The 24,086-nt window shown below is 49.5% G+C and overlaps 1 protein-coding gene across 1 annotated transcript in view; it reads right to left on the reverse strand.

Moving 5' to 3' along the window:
- The window catches only part of CSMD2 (CUB and Sushi multiple domains 2), a 646,642-nt gene that overhangs the window by 401,268 nt on the left and 221,288 nt on the right, over window positions 1-24,086 (reverse strand). The window contains 1 exon segment of the mRNA XM_021095859.1: window positions 8,795-9,002. Coding sequence (XP_020951518.1) covers window positions 8,795-9,002 — 208 coding nt within the window.

Below are 24,086 nucleotides of genomic sequence, written 5' to 3' on the forward strand. Positions count from 1 at the left end.
GTTAGATCCTACCGCCTCAGAGAGGCTCCTCCTGACCCTTTTATCTTAATAATAAGGTCTCCACTGCTATTATTCCCCATCCTAGGCATCGTCTTCATGGCGTGCCTCAAAAGTATATATTACATTTATTTTGTGATTCTTTCTTTTTTTTTTTTTTGGTCTTTCTGTCTTTTCTAGGCCCGCACTTGCGGCATGTGGAGGTTCCCAGGCTAGGGGTCCAATCGGAGCTGTAGCTACCAGCCTATATCAGAGCCACAGCCACTCCAGATCCAAGCCACGTCTGCCATCTACATCACAGCTCACAGCAACGCTGGATCCTTAACCCACTGAGCAAAGCCAGGGATCGAACCTGCAACCTCATGGTTCCTAGTCAGATTCGTTAACCACTGAGCCACGATGGGAACTCCTGTGATTCTTTTATTAATGTCCTTATCCCCCTAGGAGACCAGAAGTCTCACAAAGATGGGCATTATCTGTCTCCCCTGCCATTGTATTCCCAGTGCCAAGCTCAATGTCAGATAACAGAAGGGCCTAAGTAGTTTGTTTGAATGGATGAGTGAGGACGGAAGACACTGGCAGTACAGGTGGAGGTGGGAAGCCTGACGGTGATGTAGAAGGAGGCACTGCTGATGGAGATGACGCTGGTGCTGATTCCGAAGAGGACTTCTCAAGGCCCTGCCAGAGTATTTACTTAAACACTAAACTTTTCAGCCACAGCTATGGACCTCCCGTGACCATCTTGACAAATGTTATCCCAAAGACTGTGGCTCAATAACCAAGGGCCCCTGTGTCGCTGTATCCAGGCTCATCTCCTTCCTTGCTGGAGCCTCAATGTCCTTCCCTGTGCCCACTCTGTGTCAGAGAGGCCAGCGAGCATCACCATCCCTTGCTCCACCCTAGCCCTTCTTCTTCCACCCAGTTCCTCTGTTTGGTAATGACCCTGCCACAGTCATCTAGACAGAAACTTGGGAATCACCCCAGCTTCCTCCCTCGCCTTCATTCCTCCTTCCCAATGAAGCCCCCCCCCGCCCCCGCCAATTCTGTATCTGAGATGTTTTCTGATGTCACCCCCTCTGCTCCATCCATTTATAACTGCCATAGTTCAAGGCTGCAGAAGCTCTTACCTGAGTGCTCACAAAGTTTTATAGCTGGTTTCTGAAGCTTCCAGTTGAACCCAGTTATGATTCAGGGTGATTATGCTACTGCTCTGCTTCAAACACTTCAAGAGTTTTCCACAGTCTACGGAATCCTCGCCCAGCTCACGAACATGGGGACAAAAGGTCTTCATGACCCCCGCTCTTCCTGCACTTATTTCAGGCCTCATAACCTGCCCTTGCTCCCTTGTACCCTGCACCCCACTTGCAATGCTCCAAACACACCAGGGCTCTTTCCTGCTCCACACCTATGGCAAACTTTTACTCGCCCCTTGGTTCAACTGAAAAGCCATCCCCTCTGAGACTCATTTATCTGAGTCTTCCCAACAGCCCCTCCATTAATGACAGGAAGACTGACAACTGTTTCGGAGGACATCTTTTGTTTTTATCTTCCCAGTGACCTGGCACTTCTTCCTCCACTGGTCAGAGGTTTGGGCATATAGTCATGTGACCCGGGCCTGACCTATAAGAACATCCTCTGGACACAATGATGTTGAGGGTTGAGCACATGATTCAGTCTGGCCCAGTCAAGGATCATCTGAGGGTTTTTGTGGGAACCAGAAGGAAAGATGCAAACTTTCTGCTAGGATTGCTAAACCAGTAGGATGGAGGAAGCTGATGGGGGTCACCTCTGCTACCTCGTGGAGAAAGCTTGCCTGACAGTGAAGCCAACACACAGGAGATCAAAGCTATGGGAAGGAGAGAAACAGACTGGAAGGCATTATGTGCTGCCTTGATCCAGCAGTACCTGAAGCCCGCCCCTGCACATTTCAGTTACAGAAGACAACACATTTCCTTTTTAGCTTGAATCAGCTGGAAGTAGCTTTCTATTTCTTGAACCAAACGAATCCTAGTTACTACTTTTCCTTTTATAGCAACTATAGGAACTTCTGTATACTTCTTAGAAAAGTACCTAACACAGAGAGTGTAAAATACTTAATTATATTCTGCCTCTTGACCCTGACTGTGAGCTCCAGGGTCCTGCACAGTACAAGGCTATTATATAAACAGTTGTGGAGTAAATAAATAACTCCTTGGGAATGGGACTGTGTTTTTGTCTCCCTCACATCTCAGAAAATCTAGTTCATAGAAGACTCTCAATAAATTGATTACTGAAAATAAATAGGGGAAAAATAACAAAGACCGACAATACTCTAAACCAATGGTTTAATAAAGTATATATGAATAAATAAGTGAATAGTTATTATTAGCAAATCCCCATTAGCATGCTGTTCTCATTCTAATTATATCTGAATCTAATGACTCCTGAATGAAATATCTAGTTAAAAGTTGCTGAGATCAAATGGTCTAGTTGGCTCAAATTCCATGTTTAAAAGGCTTAATCATTAAAATATGGTCTTTCAGGAGGAGAAAGAGTATTGCTAGCAAAATTTTCAAACTGTATGTCTGTAAAACAGATGGGAGTTTTCATATCCCTATTTATAACAAAAACCAAAGGCAAACAGATGAAGGGGAACATAGTAAAGAAAACGCCTCAAAGTTGAGTCCGGAGAGTAGGTTGAACCTGCTTTCCAGGGAAAATCTCTTTATAAAAGAGCTGAAGTCTCTTGGGGGCAGGATGTGGGAACTCCAGACAGTGGAGCCAACTTTCTTCCATTCTTGTCCAGATGGAACAGGCCACCAAGGCTCAGAGGTAGATGGCAGGGATCAAAAGGGTACCCACCCATCTCAAACGCAGGCCCCACCTTGAGGCCCTGGTCTCCCGCCCTAGGACAGCATCTTCCTCTGAAGCCCTGCTGCACCACCTCCTTCCTTTGCCCACTTTAAGTGTTTAGTGGAGGCAAGTTTGTCCCTAGGGGTCTGTGCGGGCTTGGCTTGAGGGTGTGAGCACATAGAAAAGGGGAAGCAGATCCCAAAAGATCAGAGTGAAACAAATAAAGAAAGAAAATCAAAGTGTGTTGAAAGAGGCAAGGAAGAGAGCCTGGGAATCACAGCAGAGACTGACCCACAGAAGAGACAGAGAGCAGTCCCGGGTCCGCACAGAAATCCCACAGGTGGGAAGGATCTTTGAACTCCCTTGACCATACACATCCCCCAGACACAGCCGGGTGGCTGGCACTTCTCCTACCCCCTAGGAAAAGGGTGGCTTCAGTGCTATAGGAAGCAGTTGCCATGGGGGGAGGCAGAAGGAGAGAAGGAGCGAAGGAGAAAGGAAGGCCCGACTAACTCTGCATCCTCATCAGTCAGGGACAGGGAGAGATGGCCCTCCCCTCTCTGTCCTGCATGGTGCTCTCCTGGGGGTCTTCTCCACCCTCTCTGCCCCTTCACCCCAGCACTGCAGGGCCCTTAGGGCAGGGGCTGTGCCCGGCTCCCAGGGGTGTCTCCCTGCTCCTAGCCCTGCGCAAAGCTGCCACTGTAACTGAAGGAGCTGCATCTACTGCCTTTCTAAGGAGCAGCTAAGTGCCCAGCCTGAAGCTGGGTCCAGGCAGAGATGAGGGGTTGTTGGCCACAATGGCTCACAACGTAGCCTGAGAAGATGGTAAAACCACCCCCACTTTCTGACCTTTGAAAGGGCATCCTCCAGTCTGACCCCAGGGCTCCCTGCCAATCTGTCTCAATTGGTTTCCAGGCAATTCCCCTGGGAGCGGGATCAGGCAGGGGGACTAGGCTGTGCACTTCTGCCTGATGACATGTCACTGGGCTGGCAGGCTCAGAGACAGCTTCAGTGGGATCACCAAGAAGGGGGCCGATGAGGCTCCGAGTTGCTAGAGGTGCCTTGTCTTCCCCTCTTCCCTTCAAGGAGGGAGCCTCTGGCTCTTGTCCCCATCCCAGGACAATTACTCCTAAGCCAGGCAGCAGTTTACATGCTTACCCCTCTCAACATGCTTTGTGGGTTGGTATAATGAAGCCCATTTTTCAGATGTGGAAACTGAGGTTCAGAGAGATTAGTAAATGTCCCAAGATTACACAACTATTAAGAGATGGATCTGGGTTTTGAATCCACGTCCGTCTGACTCCCAAACTTGCTCCCTCCCAGATAGACGCCAAGATGCAGGCTCAATGCCTCGTCCTGGAGGTAGTGCGCAGCCCTCTCCCCTGACCTTGGAGAGGATGCCTGGCTCTCTCATAGCCCAGAGGATGTGCCTGGTGAGACTCCAGTGGAGAGAGGTGAGCATGAGGCAGAGGGAGGAGGGGAGAGACTCTGGGTGGACATTAATTCAGGGATTTTCTCCAAAATGGAGAGGCTGGGTCTGTAACAGGCTGGTAGTTATTTCTCCTCCTTTCGATAACATGATCCTGATTCTCTCCAGGGACCCAGAACTCTGTGTTTTAAGAGAGCCCTCTGCATCTCCCACTCCTAGAGAGTCATGAGGAACTAGAGCAATGGTGAGTATTTGCCCAGAATTGGACGCGGGAGGGAGGAGGCTCCTCGAAGGTCATGGCCAACAGACTGCATCAGAGCAGAGCAAAGACCACCACCCACCCCTAAGAAGGATCAGTGAGAGAAAATCTGTCCCCTAAATTGAGTTCAGCCAAGTATGTAGGTGTAAGGGAGGTTGACTTGGTGATGTGTGTATGGTGGCGATTTGGAGGGGTGTGTCTCAGGGGGATGTGGCTGTGTGCGTGCGTGCGTGCGTGTGTGTGTGTGTGTGTGTGTGTGTGTGTGTGTGGTGGGGAAGTGACACCAAATCTACTGCAACTCTCAGTCAGCTCACACCTAGCTTTTGCTCACGGTCAATGGCACACACATAAAAGGCAATTAACATTATGGAGAGTCAGTCTAACCTACTTGGGACCCTCTCAGCCTGTCAGAGTTACAGGGTTCGGTGCTCACCATAGTAACAGCATTTTCCTGCTCAAAACTTGTACTGTGGGATTCCCACAGGCCAGTCATGGACAAGCTAAACCAGAAGCAGCAGCAGCCCACTGATTGACAGTTACATATCACAGGACTTTACAGTTATGAACGCAGGCTGCTATTGTGTGCCCCGCCCCAACCCGGTCTTTCATTATGTCAGTGCAATTGATTACATCCTGCCACAGTTTTGGCTTTGAATTAGCCTTTGTTTTATGAAATAATGTTCTGAGGCATTGGCAGGTTTTTTTCCTCTGATATCCTTGGCAAAATAAAAAAATTATCAACCCTGTGTTTCCCCAATTGTTTGGAAATGTTACTAGTCAGTGAAATCCAAGCCACGGGAACACCTGATTTAAAGTCTCTTATTTTTTTTTATGGCCACACCCATGGCATAGGAAGTTCCTTCAACAGGGATGGAATCTGAGCTGTGGCTGCAACCTACACTGCAGTTGTAGCAACGCTTTATCCTTAACCCACTGCATTGGGCCGGGGATAAAACCTGACCCGAGAAGCTACAGTCAGATTCTTAACCCACTGCATCATGGCAGGAACTCCTAAACTCTCCCATCTATATCCCACTTGGGGGAGGAGAAGAGTGGAAACGGAGCCACGGACAGTCCACGCCACCTCCCCCGCATTCTGAATCAGCAGCAGCAATCTGCTACCTGATAAGGGGGAGAGTGGATTTTTTTTCTCTCAAAGGTGTTTCTGTTTTCTCAGCAGGTGAGGGATGCCTGGTTGTTCAAATTTGCCTTTTCTAAGAAGATCTGCTGTCATTGTATGCTTGGCACAGAATGCAAGAGAACATCCTAAAATCGTACCGTGTGCCGATAAAAGCTGGGTTCTCATAAACCAGGAGCATCACATTTTCATAGGAATCCAGGGATTCATAAAGGAGAGGCGCCGGGAGGGAGCAGGCTCTCTGCCCACACGTCCTGAGCCTCCAAGTTTGTTTATGCATAATTGCCACGCAGGTATAAATTAGAACAACAAATGCATCCTGCCTGGCAGTGGTGGCACCAACCCTGTAAATAATTATAATTTAATCTTATAGCAAAGAGTTCTGAATGACTCCCTTAACGATTTCCTCGGCTTAATTCCTTCCCCACTGAGGGACTTAATAGGAAAAGGAATACTCTTGCAGATTTGTTTCACTCCAAAAGTTTGGACAACCGTGTAGATTCCCACCTGGGGGTAGAAGCGGTGGGAGCCCATTTGGCCCATGGATAAACAAGGGAGTTGAAGAGGCCTTGGGGCTGAAAGAGAGGGAAGTGGCAAGGATATTCATCTTGGGAACCGTTTAGAGAAGTGAAAACTTGGGGAAAAAAAATCTATCAAAAGATTTGATTGAGTCAATTGTGTCAAGGCTTACAAGGGAAAGCCACATAACTGTGAGAGTCCTTTCCTAACGCAGCATGACATGGTGTACAGACCTGGCTGAGAAGATGGGCTTTCAAGTCCAACTAACCTGGAGTGGAATCCCAGCTCTGCTCCTTACCAGCTGTGTGACTTCAAGCAAGTGACGTAACCTCTCTGGGTCTCATTTTCCTCATCTGTTAAGGGGAATACTATGCTACCGACTTCATAGAAAGTAAGAAGAAATTATAGCTCTAAGAGCTTAGAGCCAGCCTGCCACATATTGATAATAAATGCTCAATAAATACTGATCATTTACTAAGTAAATACTATTATCACACCTGTCGTATTTTGGAAGCATCTATAATGATATAGGAAAAATGTACATGATATGGTGACAAGTTAAAAATATATAACTTCAGATATATATTAAGATCCTAATTTTGTCATATTAATATATATACATATATATTCATGGCCACTTAGCTCCATCTAGGCAAAGCAAAAAGACCAAAAGGGAATACATCAAAATGTTAATACCTGTTGTTCATTTCTCTATACATTTTAATATCTTCCATGTTTTCTGTATCATTTCTCACGTAATGTATTACACTGACGATCAGAAAAGTAGGTCTTTTACAAAAAGGGCGGAAGGACAGAAGGTCTCCAGGTTGGGCAGGTCTCGGGGAGTGCAGTTCAGTGAAGAGTCATCTAGACTTTCAGCCCACCTCTAAGTACCGAATGTCCAGCCGCTGCCCTGGATGGGTTTGCAGGACCCCACCCTCCACTGGGCAATCTACATCCTCAGCGCACTGACGCTTCTCTCAACACCCCATCCAGGAAATAAATGACCTGACTTGGCCAAGTTCAGGCAATAAGCTTATGACACCAAGGTCTTCTGACTCCCAGGCAGGCTCGCCTTCCACTCCACCAGGAAATTTGTGTGTCCTGGTCCCCAAAGCTCAGAGTCCACACGTGGGAGGAGTCTGTCCCCATTTTATCCTCTCTCATAGTCACACCTGGCTCCTACAGCGGGTCTGTCTGATTTCCTCACCCTCAAAGGGCCATGTCTTACTCGACTGGCCTTTCTGTCACACGGCATGAAATCTGCTACAAAAGGGGTTTTCAATATCAGCGGACCCCTGTTTTCTTCCTCTCCCTCCCTCCCCTTCCCCACCAGCCTCCTCAGGCCGATGACCGCCGTGTCTGTCTTCCCAAGGCACTGTCCATCCCTAACTCTTGCAGCTACCACTTTCTGCTTCACTCCGAGCCCCAGGTGACCCCCTCCGAGGCCCTCAGTCTCAGGCAGCATCAAGCCCTGCCTTTCCCAGCCCCGTGCAGCAATGCAGGCTGCAAAGATGCACACCTGAGTGTATCCTTCTACTGGCTCCCAACCGATGTGCTAACGCAGGTCCCCCCTGGTGCCCTCGTCCTGATAACAGAGCCACAGGACTATGAGAATACGTTCTGAATGCCACACCACCTCTCTGGAGGCTTGTCACCCAAACAGGACGCTCCCTAAGCCAACCTCAGCCTGCCTGGGTCCCGTGGGTCCCAGTCTAGAGACCACAAGCAGCTAACGCCACGAAGCCCTCATCATCCTCTCCTCCCAAACCCGTCAGCACCGGGAGTCTCCACGGCAGCAGAGCGCCCCTCGCCAAGGCCCATGCTTTGTGGTAGAGGCAGACGAGGATGGGGAAAATGTTAGACTTCCTGCAGAGAATGAGATGTAATGCCTTTCCCGTCTCAGAGCCCTGGGTGGGGAAAAGCAACTGCCACTCAAGCTTTTATTCCCCTTGTTGGGTGCTATGAATATTCTTCCAGAAATGGAACGATAACTCAGATCATTTCTCTGAGAGCCTGTCCACATCCTGAGACCAGAACATTGTTAATCTTTTCTTTTAAAACTAATGCATTTTATTTACTTAAACAGTTTTATTGAGATACAATATGCATTTTTTTTTCTCTTTAGGGCCACACCCATGGCATGTGGTGGTTCCCAGCTAGGGGTCAAATTGGAGCTGTAGCCACCAGCCTACACCACAGCCACAGAAACACTGGATCTGAGCCGCATCTGCCACCTACACCATAACTCAGGGCAGCACCAGATCCTTTAACCCATTGGGTGAGGCCAGGGATCGAACCTGCATCTTCATGGATACTAGTCGGGTTCGTTACCACTGAGCCACACCCGGAACTCCAGAACTTAGTTAATCTCAATGCAAGTTAACTCCACCAAGGCTCATCCTGAGATTCTTCAGCAGGGACATGTTGCAAATCAGACACCAAAATCGCTGTAAAAATGTCCCCAGCTCTAGGACTACGCAGTGATTTCTCATCACAATGAGAGGAAACTCTCCAACAGTGGGCCTAGGAAGTGCCAAAGGGACTTCTGGCTGCAGTTCCAGGCACAGTACAACTGAGCCACAGTTGCAGGAGACGGGCGGGAACACAGTGTGCTTACCAGAGGGAGGAGCCTTCGGTCCCCGTGACTTCCAGAAAGTCGTAACCGTCCTCCAGCTGGAAGTCAATAAACACCAGCGCGATAGTGTCCCCCAGCTCAGCCAGGATGGTCCAGGTGCAGTCGGCGTTGTTGTGGTACTCCGCGGGGAAGTGTGGGCTGGAGATGATACCGCTCTGGCCCCGCAGGGTCCCGCCGCACGCATCGTCCGCTGTGGCAGAGACAAGAGGCTCATGTGAGTCAATCCGGTTTCCAGGCTCTGGTACTCATCATACGTTTCACCCCTGAGAAGCAGAGGGGGTCCTGGAACACGACGCACAGACAGGATGCGCTGAGACCCTAGTCTGAACTGGCTTCCTAATAATGACATCAAATACTTCCAAAGCCCTCATCATGTGGCAGGCCCTGTTCTGAGGATTTTATTTATTACCGTTCTCATTAAACAGATGAGGAAACCAAGGCACAGAGAGGTTAAGGAACCTGCCCGAGGTCACACAGCCAACGAGCTGGAAATTGAACTCTGCCCTTTAGAGCACTTTCTTAACTACTACACCACACTGTTCTGCAATGACCAGGAAGGAAGGAGAAATTAGCTGTCACAGTTATTTTCGTGGTCACGACTGTAGTGAATAAGATGTTTCCTCCCACCAGATCTTAGTAAACTCAGAAGTGATAGAATAGAACAAAAACTCAACACAGCTCCCTGAGGCAAAACTCACAGGGCATTCCAGGCTCTTCACAGCCTGGCTGGCCCTCTGCCATCTTTCCTCCTGTCCCTTGGGCCAGGCTAGCTTGGTTCTAGTGCTGTGCGTGTGCTCAGCCCTCCTGTCCTTTGTTAATACCATTCCTCCGCTCAGGATGCCTCTTGTCCACAGCAAGTCATGCTTTGAGACCCACCTCCAATGCCACCTCTTGGTAAAGCCTCATTACCCCAAGGTTTTAGTGACTTCTCTCTCCTCTGTGCTCCCACAACAACATGTGTGACTTCAAACATGATACTTCCCACTGTTCGAATGCCCTGTCACATATCTATCTGTCATTCTAAGATCTGAACTTGCTGGGAATCCCAGGGCAGGGACCATGTCTTGGTCATCCTGGTGGCACATCCTGGTGTAATGCCACCACTCCAGCCTGAGTTCCAGCTGTTACCAGATATTCAGAAACAGTGATCCCAGGAACATGGTCTGACATAGAAGAGTTAAAGGCACTGGCTTTTCAATCACTGCAGACATCAGTGTGAATCCCTCCGCTGCAGCTTCCAGCTGGGTGACCTAGCGGAAGTTATCCAAATTTCCTAATTCTGCCCTCCTGGAGTTTGTATGCGAGTTAGCGATTATAATCCACTTAGCACATGCTGTATTAGAGATGCAGGATGAATTGCGAAGAAAGGAGAAACACACTATCAGGGTTCAAAGGTGTATCAGAGGCAGCAGAGAAACAACAATCAAAGCTACTAGTTACTGAGCACTTATACCGCATCAGGCACTATCCTAACTTTCTATCTCTTGTAATTCAAACTATCACCATATGAAGTATCATTCCCATTTTACAGGTAAGGAAAGCAAGGCACAAAGAGATTCAGTTATTTGCCAAAAATGGGCTTGTAGTGATTAAAGGAGCTGATATTTTAAGCCCAACAGTCTGATTTCAGGGCCTATGCTCTTAACCAAACACACTCTTGTGTCTCAGGAGTATAATTCACACTTTGAGGAGAGAGATAAAGCAGTATGTTACTTTGCTTGGGTGAGTCAATTTGGGAAGGTGCCATTAGAGCTGGGTTTTGATGCCTGAACAGAGGAGGTGCCATTAGAGCTGGGTTTTGAAGGATGAATAGGAGTTCACTAGATAGAGAAGAAATGGAAAGGTGTTTACGAGAAAAGAGAACCAAAGGTCACAGGCATGGAAGCACAAAAGCACAAGGCATATCTAAGATAAGTAGTTCTAGGTGGCCTATCAGAATGAACAGAGAGGAATGATGGGCGATGGCAATGCAAATATAGGAGACACACAACAGAGAACACTGGGCCCAAAATGATTGGAAGCAGTGCACTATATTGAAAAGAAAATATATTTTAGGGTCAGGAAAGTCTAGATTTGAATTTAGCTTCCACAATTTGCCAGCTGTGTGATTTATTTCTCTAAGCATCATTCTGCTTCTCTGTACAACAGTTTCTTGTGACAACTGAATGGGATCATTAATGTGACTGGCTGTGCTAGATGCCTGACCAATGCCAACTTCTCCTTCTGCTTCATCTTGAGGATCAAAGGCAGCGAGGAAATATGATTAAATTTGCATTTTAGAAAGATCCCTGTGCCTGTGGCATAGACAAGGTTTGAGTGGGGGGAGCAGGCAGGATGCTCTTGGTAGCGCAGAGTCACCAGGTGAGGTGAAGTCCCGGTGAGGTCCGAGCTGATGCCATGGGAAGGGTGGGAAAAGGACCTGGTGGAGAGCTGGTTAGGAAATAGGGTCTCCAGGACTAGCCGTCAGGAGGGAGGAATTCCAGGCTTTAGGCATGAGCGTCTGGATGGATGAAAGGTGCCACTTCCTGAGGCAGGGGACCCGGGACAGGGGCACCTTGTGGTGTGGAAGGCAATGGGGAGTTCAGTTTTGGACTCCAAGGCTGTGTGCAGGTGACATCCCAGTGGAGAGAAGGAGTTGACATCTGGATACACAGAGACAGGATGGGATGGAGATGAAAGCGAGCTTATTCAGTGGCCCTGAACTATTCTTAACTACTGTCACTCAGTGGCCCTGAACTGTTCTTACTATTGTCACTTTACAGGGTCAAGGTCTGTTTCAAGAGAATGAGCCCATTTCCAAATGCCAGCTCTTAAGGATGTATGAGCATGGAAATGAAGGGGCCTCACTCAGTAGGAACTTATGTTTCCCGCCCATGCTCATTAACTGAGCACCTACTATGTGCCAAACAGGACATGCACCACATCTTGAAAAGCTTAATTTCATCCCACCCTGTTGTTTCTCAGAGTGAGGGTAGCCAGGCAGTTCCGAGTGGCTCCTCGGAACTGATATAGCCAAAGTGCTAAGGCCCAATAATAGCATATGAGACTTAGGAAGGCTTCACAGAGGAGGCAACATTTGTGCTGAGATACTCATTCATTCATTCAACAAACATTTACTGAGTGCCTACTATGTGTCAGACACTGTTCTAGGTGCTAGGGATTCATTTGCAGATAAAAGAAAAGAAAATCCCAACCTTCATGGAGCTTATATCTCAGTCAGAGGGAAAGAAATAATACCCAAGACAAATAAGTAAACCCTGTGGGCAATGAGGTGGTGCCAGATGCAGAAGGATGGGGAGTATCCTGCACTGGAAATGGGGGCATGGACACTGCAGAAAGGGGGGTCAGGGAAGGCCTCACTGAGAAGGTGATATCTGAGCCAAGACCTGAAGGAAGGAGAGAGCACGAGCCAGGTAGTTATCTGGGGGAAGAGCATTCCAGATGGAACAGCAAATGCAAAGGCCATGGTGTGCAGAGGCCTGCTGCTGCTGAAAAGCATCAAGAGACTCATGGGCTGGAGCAGTGGGAGTAAGGAGGAGAGTGGTGGGGACAAGGTCTGGGCTCTTTTTTTTTTTTTTTGGCCGCACCCACGGCATATAGAAGTTCCCAGGCCAGGGACTAAATCCGAGCCACAGCTGGGTCCTACACCACAGCTGTGGCAACACTGGATCCTTAACCCACTGAGGCAGGCCAGGGACGGAACCTATACCTCAGCAGCTACCCAAGCTGCTGCAGAGACATGCTAGATTCTTAACACACTGCAGCACAGTGGGAACTCCCAGCTTGGGCTTTTACTTTAGAGAGATGAGAAGCCAGTGGAAGGTTCTGAGCAGATGCGTGCTCTGATTTGTAGGATCCCCTGAGCTGCTGTGTAGACAATACACCAAAGAGGAAGAGGGCAGAAGCAAGGGGCTTGTCGAGGCTACTGCGATGATTTGGAAAAAAGATGACAGTGTCTCGGACCAGGTGGCACCAGTGAGAGGGAGTCGGCATCTGGTGGCGTTTTGAATGCTGGGCTGGCCAATCTACTTGAGTTGAGAGATGACTGGCTGGTAAGACTCGGGGGAGAGGGTGTCCCGGGCAGAGGAAAGGCAAGGGCAAGGCAGATGCAGGGCTGTGTGTGGCATTTAGGGACTTAGGGTTGCCTGAACTCAAAGGTCAGGGCACAGATGGCAGAGCTGGGCTGGGCAGGGAGGTGAGAGCTGCACTGTGAAGGGCCTCGGATGCCAAGGAAAGGGCGCGGTTCTAGTGTCCTTTCTCAACGCCTTCCCTTTCTCTTTTGCTACCTCCAATCCAGGTTCCCAGGTCCCGCGAAGGAGGGAGGGAGGGAAGGCAGGTGCGCCGTGCCTGGCTCTAAATCGAGTTTGCCAGTGCTGTTTGTTTGTTGTATCGAGCTGCACTGTATTTCCACCCTGGGAGTCTCTCTGGCAGGAGCCTATGAAGTCAGACATCCAAGGCAGAGTTTGTTTCCCTCTGATGTAAATAACTTCGCGGTGACCATTACCAAGGAGATAAGCTACAGGAGCCGGCAAGCGGGAGATTTGTCAATATCTCTCCCAGCAAGCACCGCGCCCGCCGGCGGCAACAGTCCCGCGCTGGCACTGTCCACACCAGGTGGAGGTGTCTACACTCCTAGCCACAATGGCTTCATCTTGGCTGCACTGAACGTTAGGAAAATCATGGTAAAAGAAGGGACACTTAGCCTGGACCTTGAAAGAGGAGTAGGAGTGTGGAGGGGGACAAAAACCAAGGCATTGGGAGGCACAGGGGCCTGAATGTGTGCCGCGTGCTTGGGGAATGGCCAGCTTTCTTTCTCTCGGAGGAAGGTGCAGGATGCAGGAGTTGACATGCAAAGGGAGGGGTCAGCTCAGAAAGGCCCTGACGGCCTTGATGAAAGGGGGGATTCTGCCCGCAGGTGTCTGGGAGACCTGCACAGTTTTCTGTAGGGAGTAAAAGCCCAGGTCAGCTTTAGGAAGACGACTCTGGTGCCCGTGTGATGGTGCTGTGATTAGTGGGGTGGCGAGGGTGGCAGGTAGAGGAGAGGACAGCGAGGAGAATGCTGAAGAAGGTGTTGTCAGAGCCTGAACTCACAGCTGTGGGACAGAAGGGAAGGAACCGAAGAGATTCAAGAGCCAGGCAGGGGAGAAGCCAGAGGATGTGAGTGACCTTCATAGGGAGTGGCCTGGGAAGGAGAGCAGGAGGGAAAGAGGATACAAGATTTCTAACCAGGCAACAGGGCTGATGATGACAGCAACAGGGGATGGTGATGGCCCCTTCCCTGCCCACGTGCTGAGTATGAGTGTGAGAGAAGGTGGCAGGTGGCTAAGCACGTGGGCCTGGAGCCTGAGAGGCCAGAAGTGGGCAGGATGAAAAGGGACCTGGCTCCCAGAGCAGGGAAGGCTGGGGACAGAGGCAGCAGGCAGGAGCAAAGGCACCTGAAAGGAGGCTGAGAAGGAGCAGTCGGACAGAGGGGAGGGGAAGTCCTTGGGTGGGAAAGGGAGGGAGCCGTGTCCAGGGAGCAGGGACTGTGAGAGGGGCCAACCACCATGTGTGCAGGGGTCTCCACGGTCTGCACATCTAGATGACAATACAGCAGCAAGGGAGGCTGGGGTGGGGGCAGGTCATGAGAGAGAGGTAATGACTCCACGTTGTCCTGTCTAGTTCTGGACTTAGGAACCCAACTAGATATCCCATGCTATTCTCAGCCCAACCTGACCAATACCCTCCCTGTTCTCGCCTCCCACTAAGCTCAGCCTTCTTCCGGAGCTTCCTGTCTTAGAGGGAGGATGTCAACACTGCTCAACCCGTGCTTTACCCAGAGGCTGGGGGACACCCTCAACCACCCTGAACCCCACTCTCAACCAGGGACCAAAGCTTGTCCGTCCTTCTAAGGGCTCTTTAATCAGTCTCCTGCCTTCATTGCACCTGCTCTACTCTAAGCCACACCATGGTCCAAGTCTGGTTGTGAAACCTCCCTTCTGTCTCTGAGCATCCTTCCTGTTCCACCTCACCCATTCTTCAGACAGTGGATCCCAAAAAGTACAGACCTGATGATGCCACGCCCCTCTGTAGGAACCTTCAACAACTCCACTGTCACCCAGGAATGAGCAGATTATCTGGGGGTTGACAAGAATCTCACAGGGCCTGGCGTCATACCCGCCTCTCCCCACCCACTTCCCATAACCACCCTGGGCTCCTCCCAGCTCTTCTAAGGCACCAAGCATCTCCCTGCCCAAGACCTTTGAAAGCACTACTTCCTTGTTCTGGAGCCTTCTTCCTTATCTCCTTGGGCCTGACTGGCCCCTCCTCAGCCTTTAGATCCCAGTCTAAGTGTCACTTCCTCAAGGATCTTTCCAGAAACAGAAAATCCCTTCTCCCCATCATATACTTTCCCAGCATCACCATACTTTCCCCATAATTAACTAACGGATTGATGATGTAATGTAGTTAAGTATCTAGACAGTAAACTCCATGAGGGCAGGGGCCATGTCTGTTCTATCCCCAGCATCTATCACATTTCCTAGTGGATGGCAGGCACCCAATAAATATCTGTTAAACAAATAAATGAAACTGAAGCTCAGAAAGGTTCAGTCACTTTCTGAGGTGATGCAGTAGGTGGCCAGGCCAGGACCTCTGCTGAGTCTCTCTGGCCCAGGACTGCTCCCCTAGACTAGATCACACCTCCTGAAACTGAGCAGAACCCTGCAGAATCTTCTTACGGACAGACTTTTCCTTGTGCACCCTACCCCTCCCACCCAACCCCGGCCCCGTCTGGCCTGCCTCATGTTTCTGAAAAAGCTGTAGCCTCCTAGGCCTGCCTTGAATTCCAAAGAGTAACTTTAATCAGGAAAGTGAGAAAATGCAGAAACAAAGGAAAATATTCAGGCAAGTCAAAATCACAACAGTTTAGTCATAAAACAAAGTCAAGGACTTTTAGTTCCTCCTCGAAGGCTAGAGCCATATCCTCGAGTTGTTTTGCAGATATCAAAACCCTTAGCAGGTGAAAGAAGCTAGCTGCATGCTGATCACCAGCAAGTAGACCCCAGATAGCCTGGAACCAGAGGTTGATGATATTGACCCCCAAACTACCACTGGTTACCTCACCTCCAACCAATCAGAACAATGTCCATGAGCTGATTGGGTACCCTGTGACCCTCTCCCTTCCCTGGCCTTTAAAAACCCTTCCTTGAAAGCCATCAGGGAGTTCAGGTCTTTTAACAAGAGTAGCCCATTCTCCTTGCTTGGCCTTGCAATAAACACTGTACTTTCCTTCACCACCATCCCATGTCAGTAGATTGGCTTTGCTGTGTGTCAGGCAAGCAGACCCATGTCTGGTTCAGTAATACTCCCTGCTTGATGGCATTTGGCAAGCCATCCCGAAATATCCGAACTTCCCAGTTTTAGTCAGTGACTCCTAGACTGTGCTGGAACTGATGACTCAGGAGCTTATATGCCTCTCTGGCCAGAGGCACAGTCTACTCTGAAGATGGCCCCATGGATGCTGGAGTTCTCCCTGCCTCTAAGGCTCCTCTGACACCCCGTTTCTGCACCATCCTGTTTTGATTGAAGAGGCTGTAAAAGTTGTTTGGAGATTTTCCCACACTTTCAACAAGGCATCGTATTTCACAGTTACAACTTCAGAGTCGTAAAATATAACCTTCAGCTGACACCATACTCCTAAAATATTAATTTACACTTTCTCCTTCTCCAGCAATGGGCATTCTCCATTGCCACTAAGTCATGTATATTCTAGGGTGCAGGTGTGTTAGGCTGATAGTTGCCTTTCCAAGTTTATGACTTTATTTATGATCGTCTTTAAGTTCTGCTGAAATTTCCTCAATTAACTATAATTTTAGAAAACTATCCCTCAGCTTCCTTTGATGTCTGTTAACTCTCCAGTGACTCACAAATTTCCAGTAGGGATGGAGGGAAAGCTGCATCATACCATTCCCTGCCCCCTGCACATTCAGACCAACTCCAGTGCACAATCCTGGATGTCTAGGAGCTCTGGAGTCCTTGGCAATGGGGTTCTGTCCATATCCTCCCTCCCCAGGGCCATTCAGCCTCTAGGGAAAGGGAAATCCCAAAAGACCCCTACTGGGGAGAAGCTGCTTTATTACAACTCAAGCGCAAGGCTGAGTGCCCCCAAACTGCCAGCAGCACTCCCCCTTTCCCTTACACTGTGTAGCTCAGTGTCCTTGACTGGGGCCCCCATAACCTGCTTCACTTCATCACTCCGCTAGGCTGGGGGCTCAGGATTCTGCCCCATTTATCCTTAGCTTTAACAAGGACATCCCTTCTTAAGATTAAGAAATTACCAGTTACCTGAAAGCATCATTATTTCTTCCATCCCCAGACAACTTCCATAGAAACTGCCTCCTGAGGTGTCCTTCCAAGAGGATATATGGAGATTGGACCAACCTCTTCTCTGTTACACTTTCCTTATAGACAGTTGTTGCGCTAGACGCTTCACATGCATTTTCTCAAACTGCTCAAAGAGATGATGTTAATTCACCCACACTTTAGAGATGAGACTCAGAGAGTTTTAAAAACTTTCCTGGGGTCACATGACTACCACATATTAGAGTCAGGATTTGAAGCCAGAGCACTCTGACTCCAGACCCATGCCTTTATCCACCTGTTTCTGTGCCTCCCTGGCCTCAGTGGCTGCAATGCCTTTCCTGACAAGGGCTCCTGGAGGCCCCCAATCCTGGAGAGCATTTTCCAGGTGGGAGAAGCTTCTTTATGCTCCCCTTCTCCTCTGCCTGAGGGGACTGAGGCAGGGGCTGTGTGCTGCTCCCACAGCAAGGACCAGCCGCCCATGCTCAGGTAGAGGTGAGTGAGTCCTGGAAACCTTGGTCCCCCAGAACCTGGCCCCCACCTGAAGTGGCACCTGCCCAGCAGAACCACCTAGGCTCTTCCCCTGAGGCTTCGCACCAAAGGAGCTCCTGGGGCAAGTTAAAAAGGAAAGTCAAAGAGGAACCACAGGAGACAGGGCAGCCCCTGGCCTGGTGGATTTACTCAGGGGATGCACCTGTGAGAGGGCCAAGTTCTTAGGCCCTGGACCAGGCCATAGGAGCCCTGGAAGTAATGGTGCCATCATGCACCTCCTGCCATGGTCACAGGCCATCGCCTCTGTCTGCAGGTGAGGCTGGCCAAGATCATGGCTTGGGCAGAATCACCTTCTAGCTGTGGGACCACACACCATTCCAGGCCTCCACTTCCTCACTGTACTATCTCAACCTCCTGGGGTTTTTATGACTATGAAATTAGATAAAACAGGGTCTGGCATAGTGCTTGGTGAATGCTGGTCAGTAGTGGCTGCAGCTGTCAGAATGATGACAGCTAACTGTCACTGTGTCATTACTGTGAACAAGGTGCTCTGCTGCTTGCAGAGCATTTATCAACTCCAGCCTCACTTCCACCTTATGAGTTAAGTACTGTTGCTATTATCATTTGCAGGCTAGAAAACTTGAGCACAGAGAGGTTGAGTAGCTTGCCAAAAGCCACTCAGCTAGTGGGTGTAGCAAGGCCAGAATTTGAATCCAGGTGGTTGGACTCCAGAGCTCATGTTCCGAATGAGTCTGCTGGATAATAGTTGTGATGGCAAAGGAGATGGGAGAAGGACTAGTGAGCCCACTGGGAGTAGGGGGACCCCTACTGGGAATGCAACCTAGGTGCCATGGTCCATGTCGAGGTCCCATGCTCAGAATCACTCATGGTCCACACTGCCTGGCATGGTATTTGGTGCTTTCTGTATGTTGTATGATTTGATCAGCACAAGGGGGGGCCACTGTGCAGCGCCCAGACCCTTCCTGGCTATCCCTATCTCTTAGGGTCTTAAGTAGGATTTCTTATTCTTCTCTTGATCTCTTGCAAGCTCAGAACTTCCCCCAGCCACAGAAGTGATGCTCCTACAGAGAGGTCTCACAGGCACCTCAAACTTGATGTGGACAAAACGAGCTCTCTTAATTCTCCTTAGAGCACACAATTCCTGCTCCCTGTTCTAGTCACCCCCATTTCAGCACTGGCATCCCACCACTGGCATCCCTGCCAGCACTCCAGAAAGGGCCTAGGAGTCAACTTTGACCCTTTGCTCCATTAGCACCGACATGCATTCCATCAGCAAGGCTGTCGGCTGTGCCTCCAAACCATGGCCCCAATCTACCCTCTCTCCTCCATCTCTACCATGGCCACCCTTGACCGAGATGCATCATCTCCAGCCTGCATACCTGCCATAGCTGCCACCCAACTGGCCCCCAAGGTGTAACTGTGCCAAAGGCAATCCCTCTCCCTTCTAGCATCCAGAGTGATCGTTTTTTTTTTTTTTTTAAATTAAGTTCACTTGTGCCACTCCTCTGCTTAAAACTCATCCCCGGCTCCCTCCTGAGTTTAGAACCAAACCCCAACTCCTAGTCCTGCTTCACCACAGCCCCACCCACTCCCACCATCTCCTCGCCTGACCCTACTTTGCCCCCTGGACCTGTTTTCTATTTCTCTAACATGCCACCCTCTCTCCCACCTGGGGGCCTACTAGTACCTGCTGTTCCTGTTGTCCCCTCCCCAGGTCTTCAACAATAGGCTCCCTGTCATTCAGAACTCAGTTCATCTCTCACCTCCTCAGAGACCTCGCTTGACAGCTCCCTTTAAAGCAGCCTTCCTTGTTCCTAGCTACATTATTTCCCTCATAGTTCCTATCATGAGATGAAATTTGTTTCTTTGATCTTTATCTGGTTTCTACCTCCCCAGAGCTAAAATATAAACTCCACGAGATCATGGAGCTTGGTCTGAATTGTTCATCACTGCAGTTTCTCTGCATCTGGAACAACATCTGGTGCTTAACGGGCAGTTAATAACTAAGGATTGAGCCAATGACTGGCTGGCACATAGTAGGCACTCAATCAAAAGTTGTTGAAACCCAAGTGAATGAACAAGTAAGCAATCAGCCCTTTTAGGCCTCCCCACATGTCCCTACATGAAAACTCAGAGCAGCTTAGCTGCACACCAGTGACCCACAGCTCTGAGCTGGCACGGCTAGGGTTGAATGTAGACATGTTGGATTCCATGCTTTTTCTGTGCCCAACACTCTGCTTCTGTCTCATATTCCGCAGAGCTTCCTCCCCCTGTGACTGGAAAAACTGGAAGGCAGCCAGGCACTTGGAGGCCAAGCTGCTACAGACCAAACACCCGTTTCCCTGGGTTTGGGGCAGGTTTGGGTTTGGCTTGGACCGCATAAGTCAAGTCTTTCTTGTTCAGGCTGCTTTCTCTCCACCACCCGCCTCTCAGCCCCCAGCACACTTGAATCTCTTTCCTCCACTCCGCAGCCCTCTTTGATACAAGGCCAATGCCCCTCACATGTCAAAGAACCCTTGTAAAATCCACATGATCTTCCTTCTTGAGGATCAAAGAGGTTCCACGAGGCTCAGGGCACCCAGGGACCTCTGCCTTTGAAAAAGTGCCCAAAGTGACACAAAGTGATGGGAGACCTTCCCCCTTCTCTCTGCCAAGCTGGGCTGGTAGCCTTGGGATGGGCCTCCCTGGAGGTCAGGCTCACACCTGTTCTGTCCCTGGCCCCCAGCTGGTGCCCTGTCTTTTTGGTCTGTGTCTCCAGACTGAGCCTACCTCTCAGCCAGGCAGGTGGTATTTCCTGTTTGAGGCGGAGGCACCCCAGTCTCCGACCTGCTCCATGAAGCCTTGGACTCAATGAAGTCATGTCTCTTGGAACTGCTGGGAGGTGGGCTAACCTAGGCCAGTAGTTTCCCTTTCGGAAACACATGCCTACATAATCCTGATGGTGAATTAGACCCATCCAACCATCCATTCACTCAGCAAATATTTACAGACCACTGCCCAGTGGATGAGGTTTATCCACTCACAGATGCCAGCCCTTGAGAGTTCTACACACGAGGGAGAAAGGCCAAAAGGCTTTAATCCTCCCCGAGTCTGAACCCGCTAACTCTGGCATGACTGTAGCTCCTGGCACCGGGCGACATGCGAGGGATACACTCTGCTCCTATTAGCTCGGCCTCCTAAGGAAGGCGGTTTGGAAAACCACTTTCAGAAAGTCATGAGCAGTATTGAGGATGCTTCTCAGGCTCTTCTTGCAGCATGTGGTGAATGAGGATAGAGAAATGGACCCGAAGCCCCGGGGACTCCGAGAGCAGGACAGCATTTCGTTCCCTCCCAACTTTGAGCAGAGCCTCATCTCAGGCCCCTCTGGCCCTGGGGAGTCTCCCAGGCTTGAAGCCTTTCTGAAAGCAGGATTTCCATGCTCGGCTGGCTTCTCTGGCATGCATGTTCTGGAAGGGAGCCTTTCTGGTTTGGCTAATTACAAGCTACTTAGAGGGGACTTAGGTCAGCCTGGGACTCCTTCCAGAAGGGTTCCATGCTAAGGAATCTGAACTTGACCCTGTTAGTGATAAAAAGCCACTGGCAGGATTCTAAGCAATGAGTGGTGGTGTCAGATCTGTATCTTAGGATGTTCACTCCTGGATGGAGAATGAATTGGGATGTGTGTGGCAGGGGGATTGGAGATGCTTGGCAGTAAGATGGGTGAGAGTTGGGAGGGCCTGGACCATCAGCAGCCGGGTCCCCTGGACAGTGCAGTGACAGAGGCATGGTGGGAAGGATCTGCCAGGACAAGGTGGTTAAGGATGCATGGAGCAAGGAGGGTGAGGAAGTAAGATGCTACTGGCATGTCTGGCTTGACCACCTTGGATGGTGACATGCTTCACTGAGCTGGGCAGGCAAGAAAAAGAGCAGGTTTGGAAAAAGAGAAAGAGTTAGGTTTTAGCATTGCCACATTTGCAGCGCCCTCCAGGGAGGGGTTCGGGAGAGGGTGATATCCATGTGGGTCTGGTGCTTAGGAGAGAGGGAGGCTTGGAGGGAGAGATCAAAACCATGCAGTGGATGAGAAGGTCTAAGAGATGCAAGAAGTTCCCAGAGAAGAGGCCACACTGGGCCCTCCAGCATTTAAGGGGAAAGATGGAGAAAAAAGTCAGTGGAGAAGAAGTGGGGAAAGAATTGTTGTCATCTGAGAGTTTAAAAGAGAATCAGGAGTGACCTGGGAGAGAGTCATGACCCCAGAAGGCTCTCCATGCCCATGACTTACTGCTGTGATGTGAACCCTGGGGGAGCACTGTCACCGGCCCACTCTGCCCACTGAGGGGCAGCCTTCACCACTCCCCATGCCTGGACCTGCAGACCCTGCACTGCAGGGCCATGATCCGACTGGGCAAAGCAAGATGTCCATGAGGTGGCCCTTGTCACTCATGTTTTCTTCTTTTTTTTTTTTTTTTTTTTTTTTGGCTTTTAGGGCCACACCCTCAGCATATGGAGGTTCCCAGGCTAGGGGTCTAATCGGAGCTATAGGTGCCAGCCACAGCCACAGCAATGGTGGGATCCAAGCCACATCTTCGACCCACACCACAGCTCATGGCAACACCGGATCCTTAACCCACTGAGGAAGGCCAGGGATCGCATCCGCATCCTCATAGGTTTTAGTTGGATTCATTTCACTATACCACCATGGGAACTCCTTTTTTTTTTTTTTTTTTTTTTTTTTTTTTTTTGTATCTTTAGGACCGCACCTGCAGCATATGGAGGTTCCCAGGCTAGGGGTAGAATTGGGACAACACCAGCATTCGAGCCACATCTGCAACCTACATCACAGCTCACGGCAATGCTGGATTCTTAACCCACTGAGCGAGGCCAGGGATTGAACCTGCATCCTCATGGATGCTAGTCAGAGTCATTTCCCCTAAGCCATGATGGGAACTCCACTTTCTCACTCATTAAAGTTGTACTGAAGTAGATTTGATTTATAAAGTTGTGAACATTCCTTACCTTTGACTAGTGGGTTACCAAGAAAGATAATTTAACAGCAAGCCCCAGAGTTTCCTTCAAGTGAAAGCTCTCTATATTCAGGGAAATACCATCCTATACTGAAATAGCGTGGGTGGGGAAGGGAGACATTAGCCTGTAAGGAAATGGCAAAGCCAAGGGCAACTGGGTTCCTGTGCTTAAGAAGTAGACAGAAATCCTGAAATAGGGCTGAGGTTGAGAGGCAGCAAAGTGGAAAGGACTGGGGAAAGGAGAGAGGGGGCGACACACATCACAGGGAAGCTGGAGCCTGCCAAGATAGGAGCCAGAGAGAAGCTTCTATGGTGAAGGGCCAAAAGGTTTTGGGGTTCCTGAATGCTCTCACTTTCATTTTAAGCCAGTTTATGTTGAGACATAAATTCCCTGCATTGCCACAAACTTTTCATAAAGACTCTGCACCATGCAAACACCTGTGTTAGTGGCTTTAGATTTTGCTTTTTTTGGGGGGGGAATCAAGAAAAGTAGGCCAAGTTTTCCTTCTAAGTTGGCAGAGTGGAACCAAGGGAGATGAAGCATGGTAGTGACTTCAAGGTTCAGAGGAAGCCAACAGTGACAAAAATTCCTGAAAATATTGGGAAAGATTGTAGGTTTCCACCACATTAAGATGGGATGTTGATGTGAATTGTACTTCACAGGACAGGGTGATAGCCCCCCTGCCTCTGATATTTGGGCTACACTTGTTTTCAGTTTCCATATTGACTAAAAGAGGATGATAGTTATAGTCCCATAAAGAGAGAGCTATGTTTTCTGTTTCACAGCTTAAATGCTCAACTTCATGTACTATCATGTTTCACATTCTATTATCATGTCACAACTCTGACTCTCCTCTTGGGAAGGTGAGAGTGTTACACTGTGACATCTGCTGGGCAGGGAGTGGGTACAGGTGCTATGAGGGAGAATGGAAATAGCAGATCCAGGCCATGGGTAAGCCACTCAGGGCCACACACTTGTGTGCAGGTGCCAAGGTCTCATCTGATTGGTTTGGTCATTCCTGGTTTCAGTCACATGGAGGGAGGCATGTCCCCACTTAGAAATGGGGCCTGAGAGGAAGGGACTGTGGAAGGCAGGAAAGGAGACTCTAGCTCCTTTGGGCTCCGCCAAGAAGGACCAACAAGCCTGAGGTCAATACCATTGGTTGAGAAGGGCTAAACAAACATGGCAACTCAGATTGATTGGTTATGGCTTGCCTGTTGGGAAGGAATTCAAAGCTGCCTCTGGACTCAAGAAGGAAGGGTACTATGATCAATTAATTATGTCTGCCATGGGAGTGGGAGAAGAGGAAGAGACCTATGTGCCAAGATATTTTTCCATCACTTGTAGAGACAGTTAAGAGGGTGTGAGCCTATGGTGGGAGAAGGAAGCTGCTTCTCCTTGAGCTAGTTTTCTATGTAAT

Source organism: Sus scrofa, chromosome 6 (assembly GCF_000003025.6).
Source record: "Sus scrofa isolate TJ Tabasco breed Duroc chromosome 6, Sscrofa11.1, whole genome shotgun sequence".
NCBI classification, from domain to species: Eukaryota; Metazoa; Chordata; class Mammalia; order Artiodactyla; family Suidae; genus Sus; species Sus scrofa.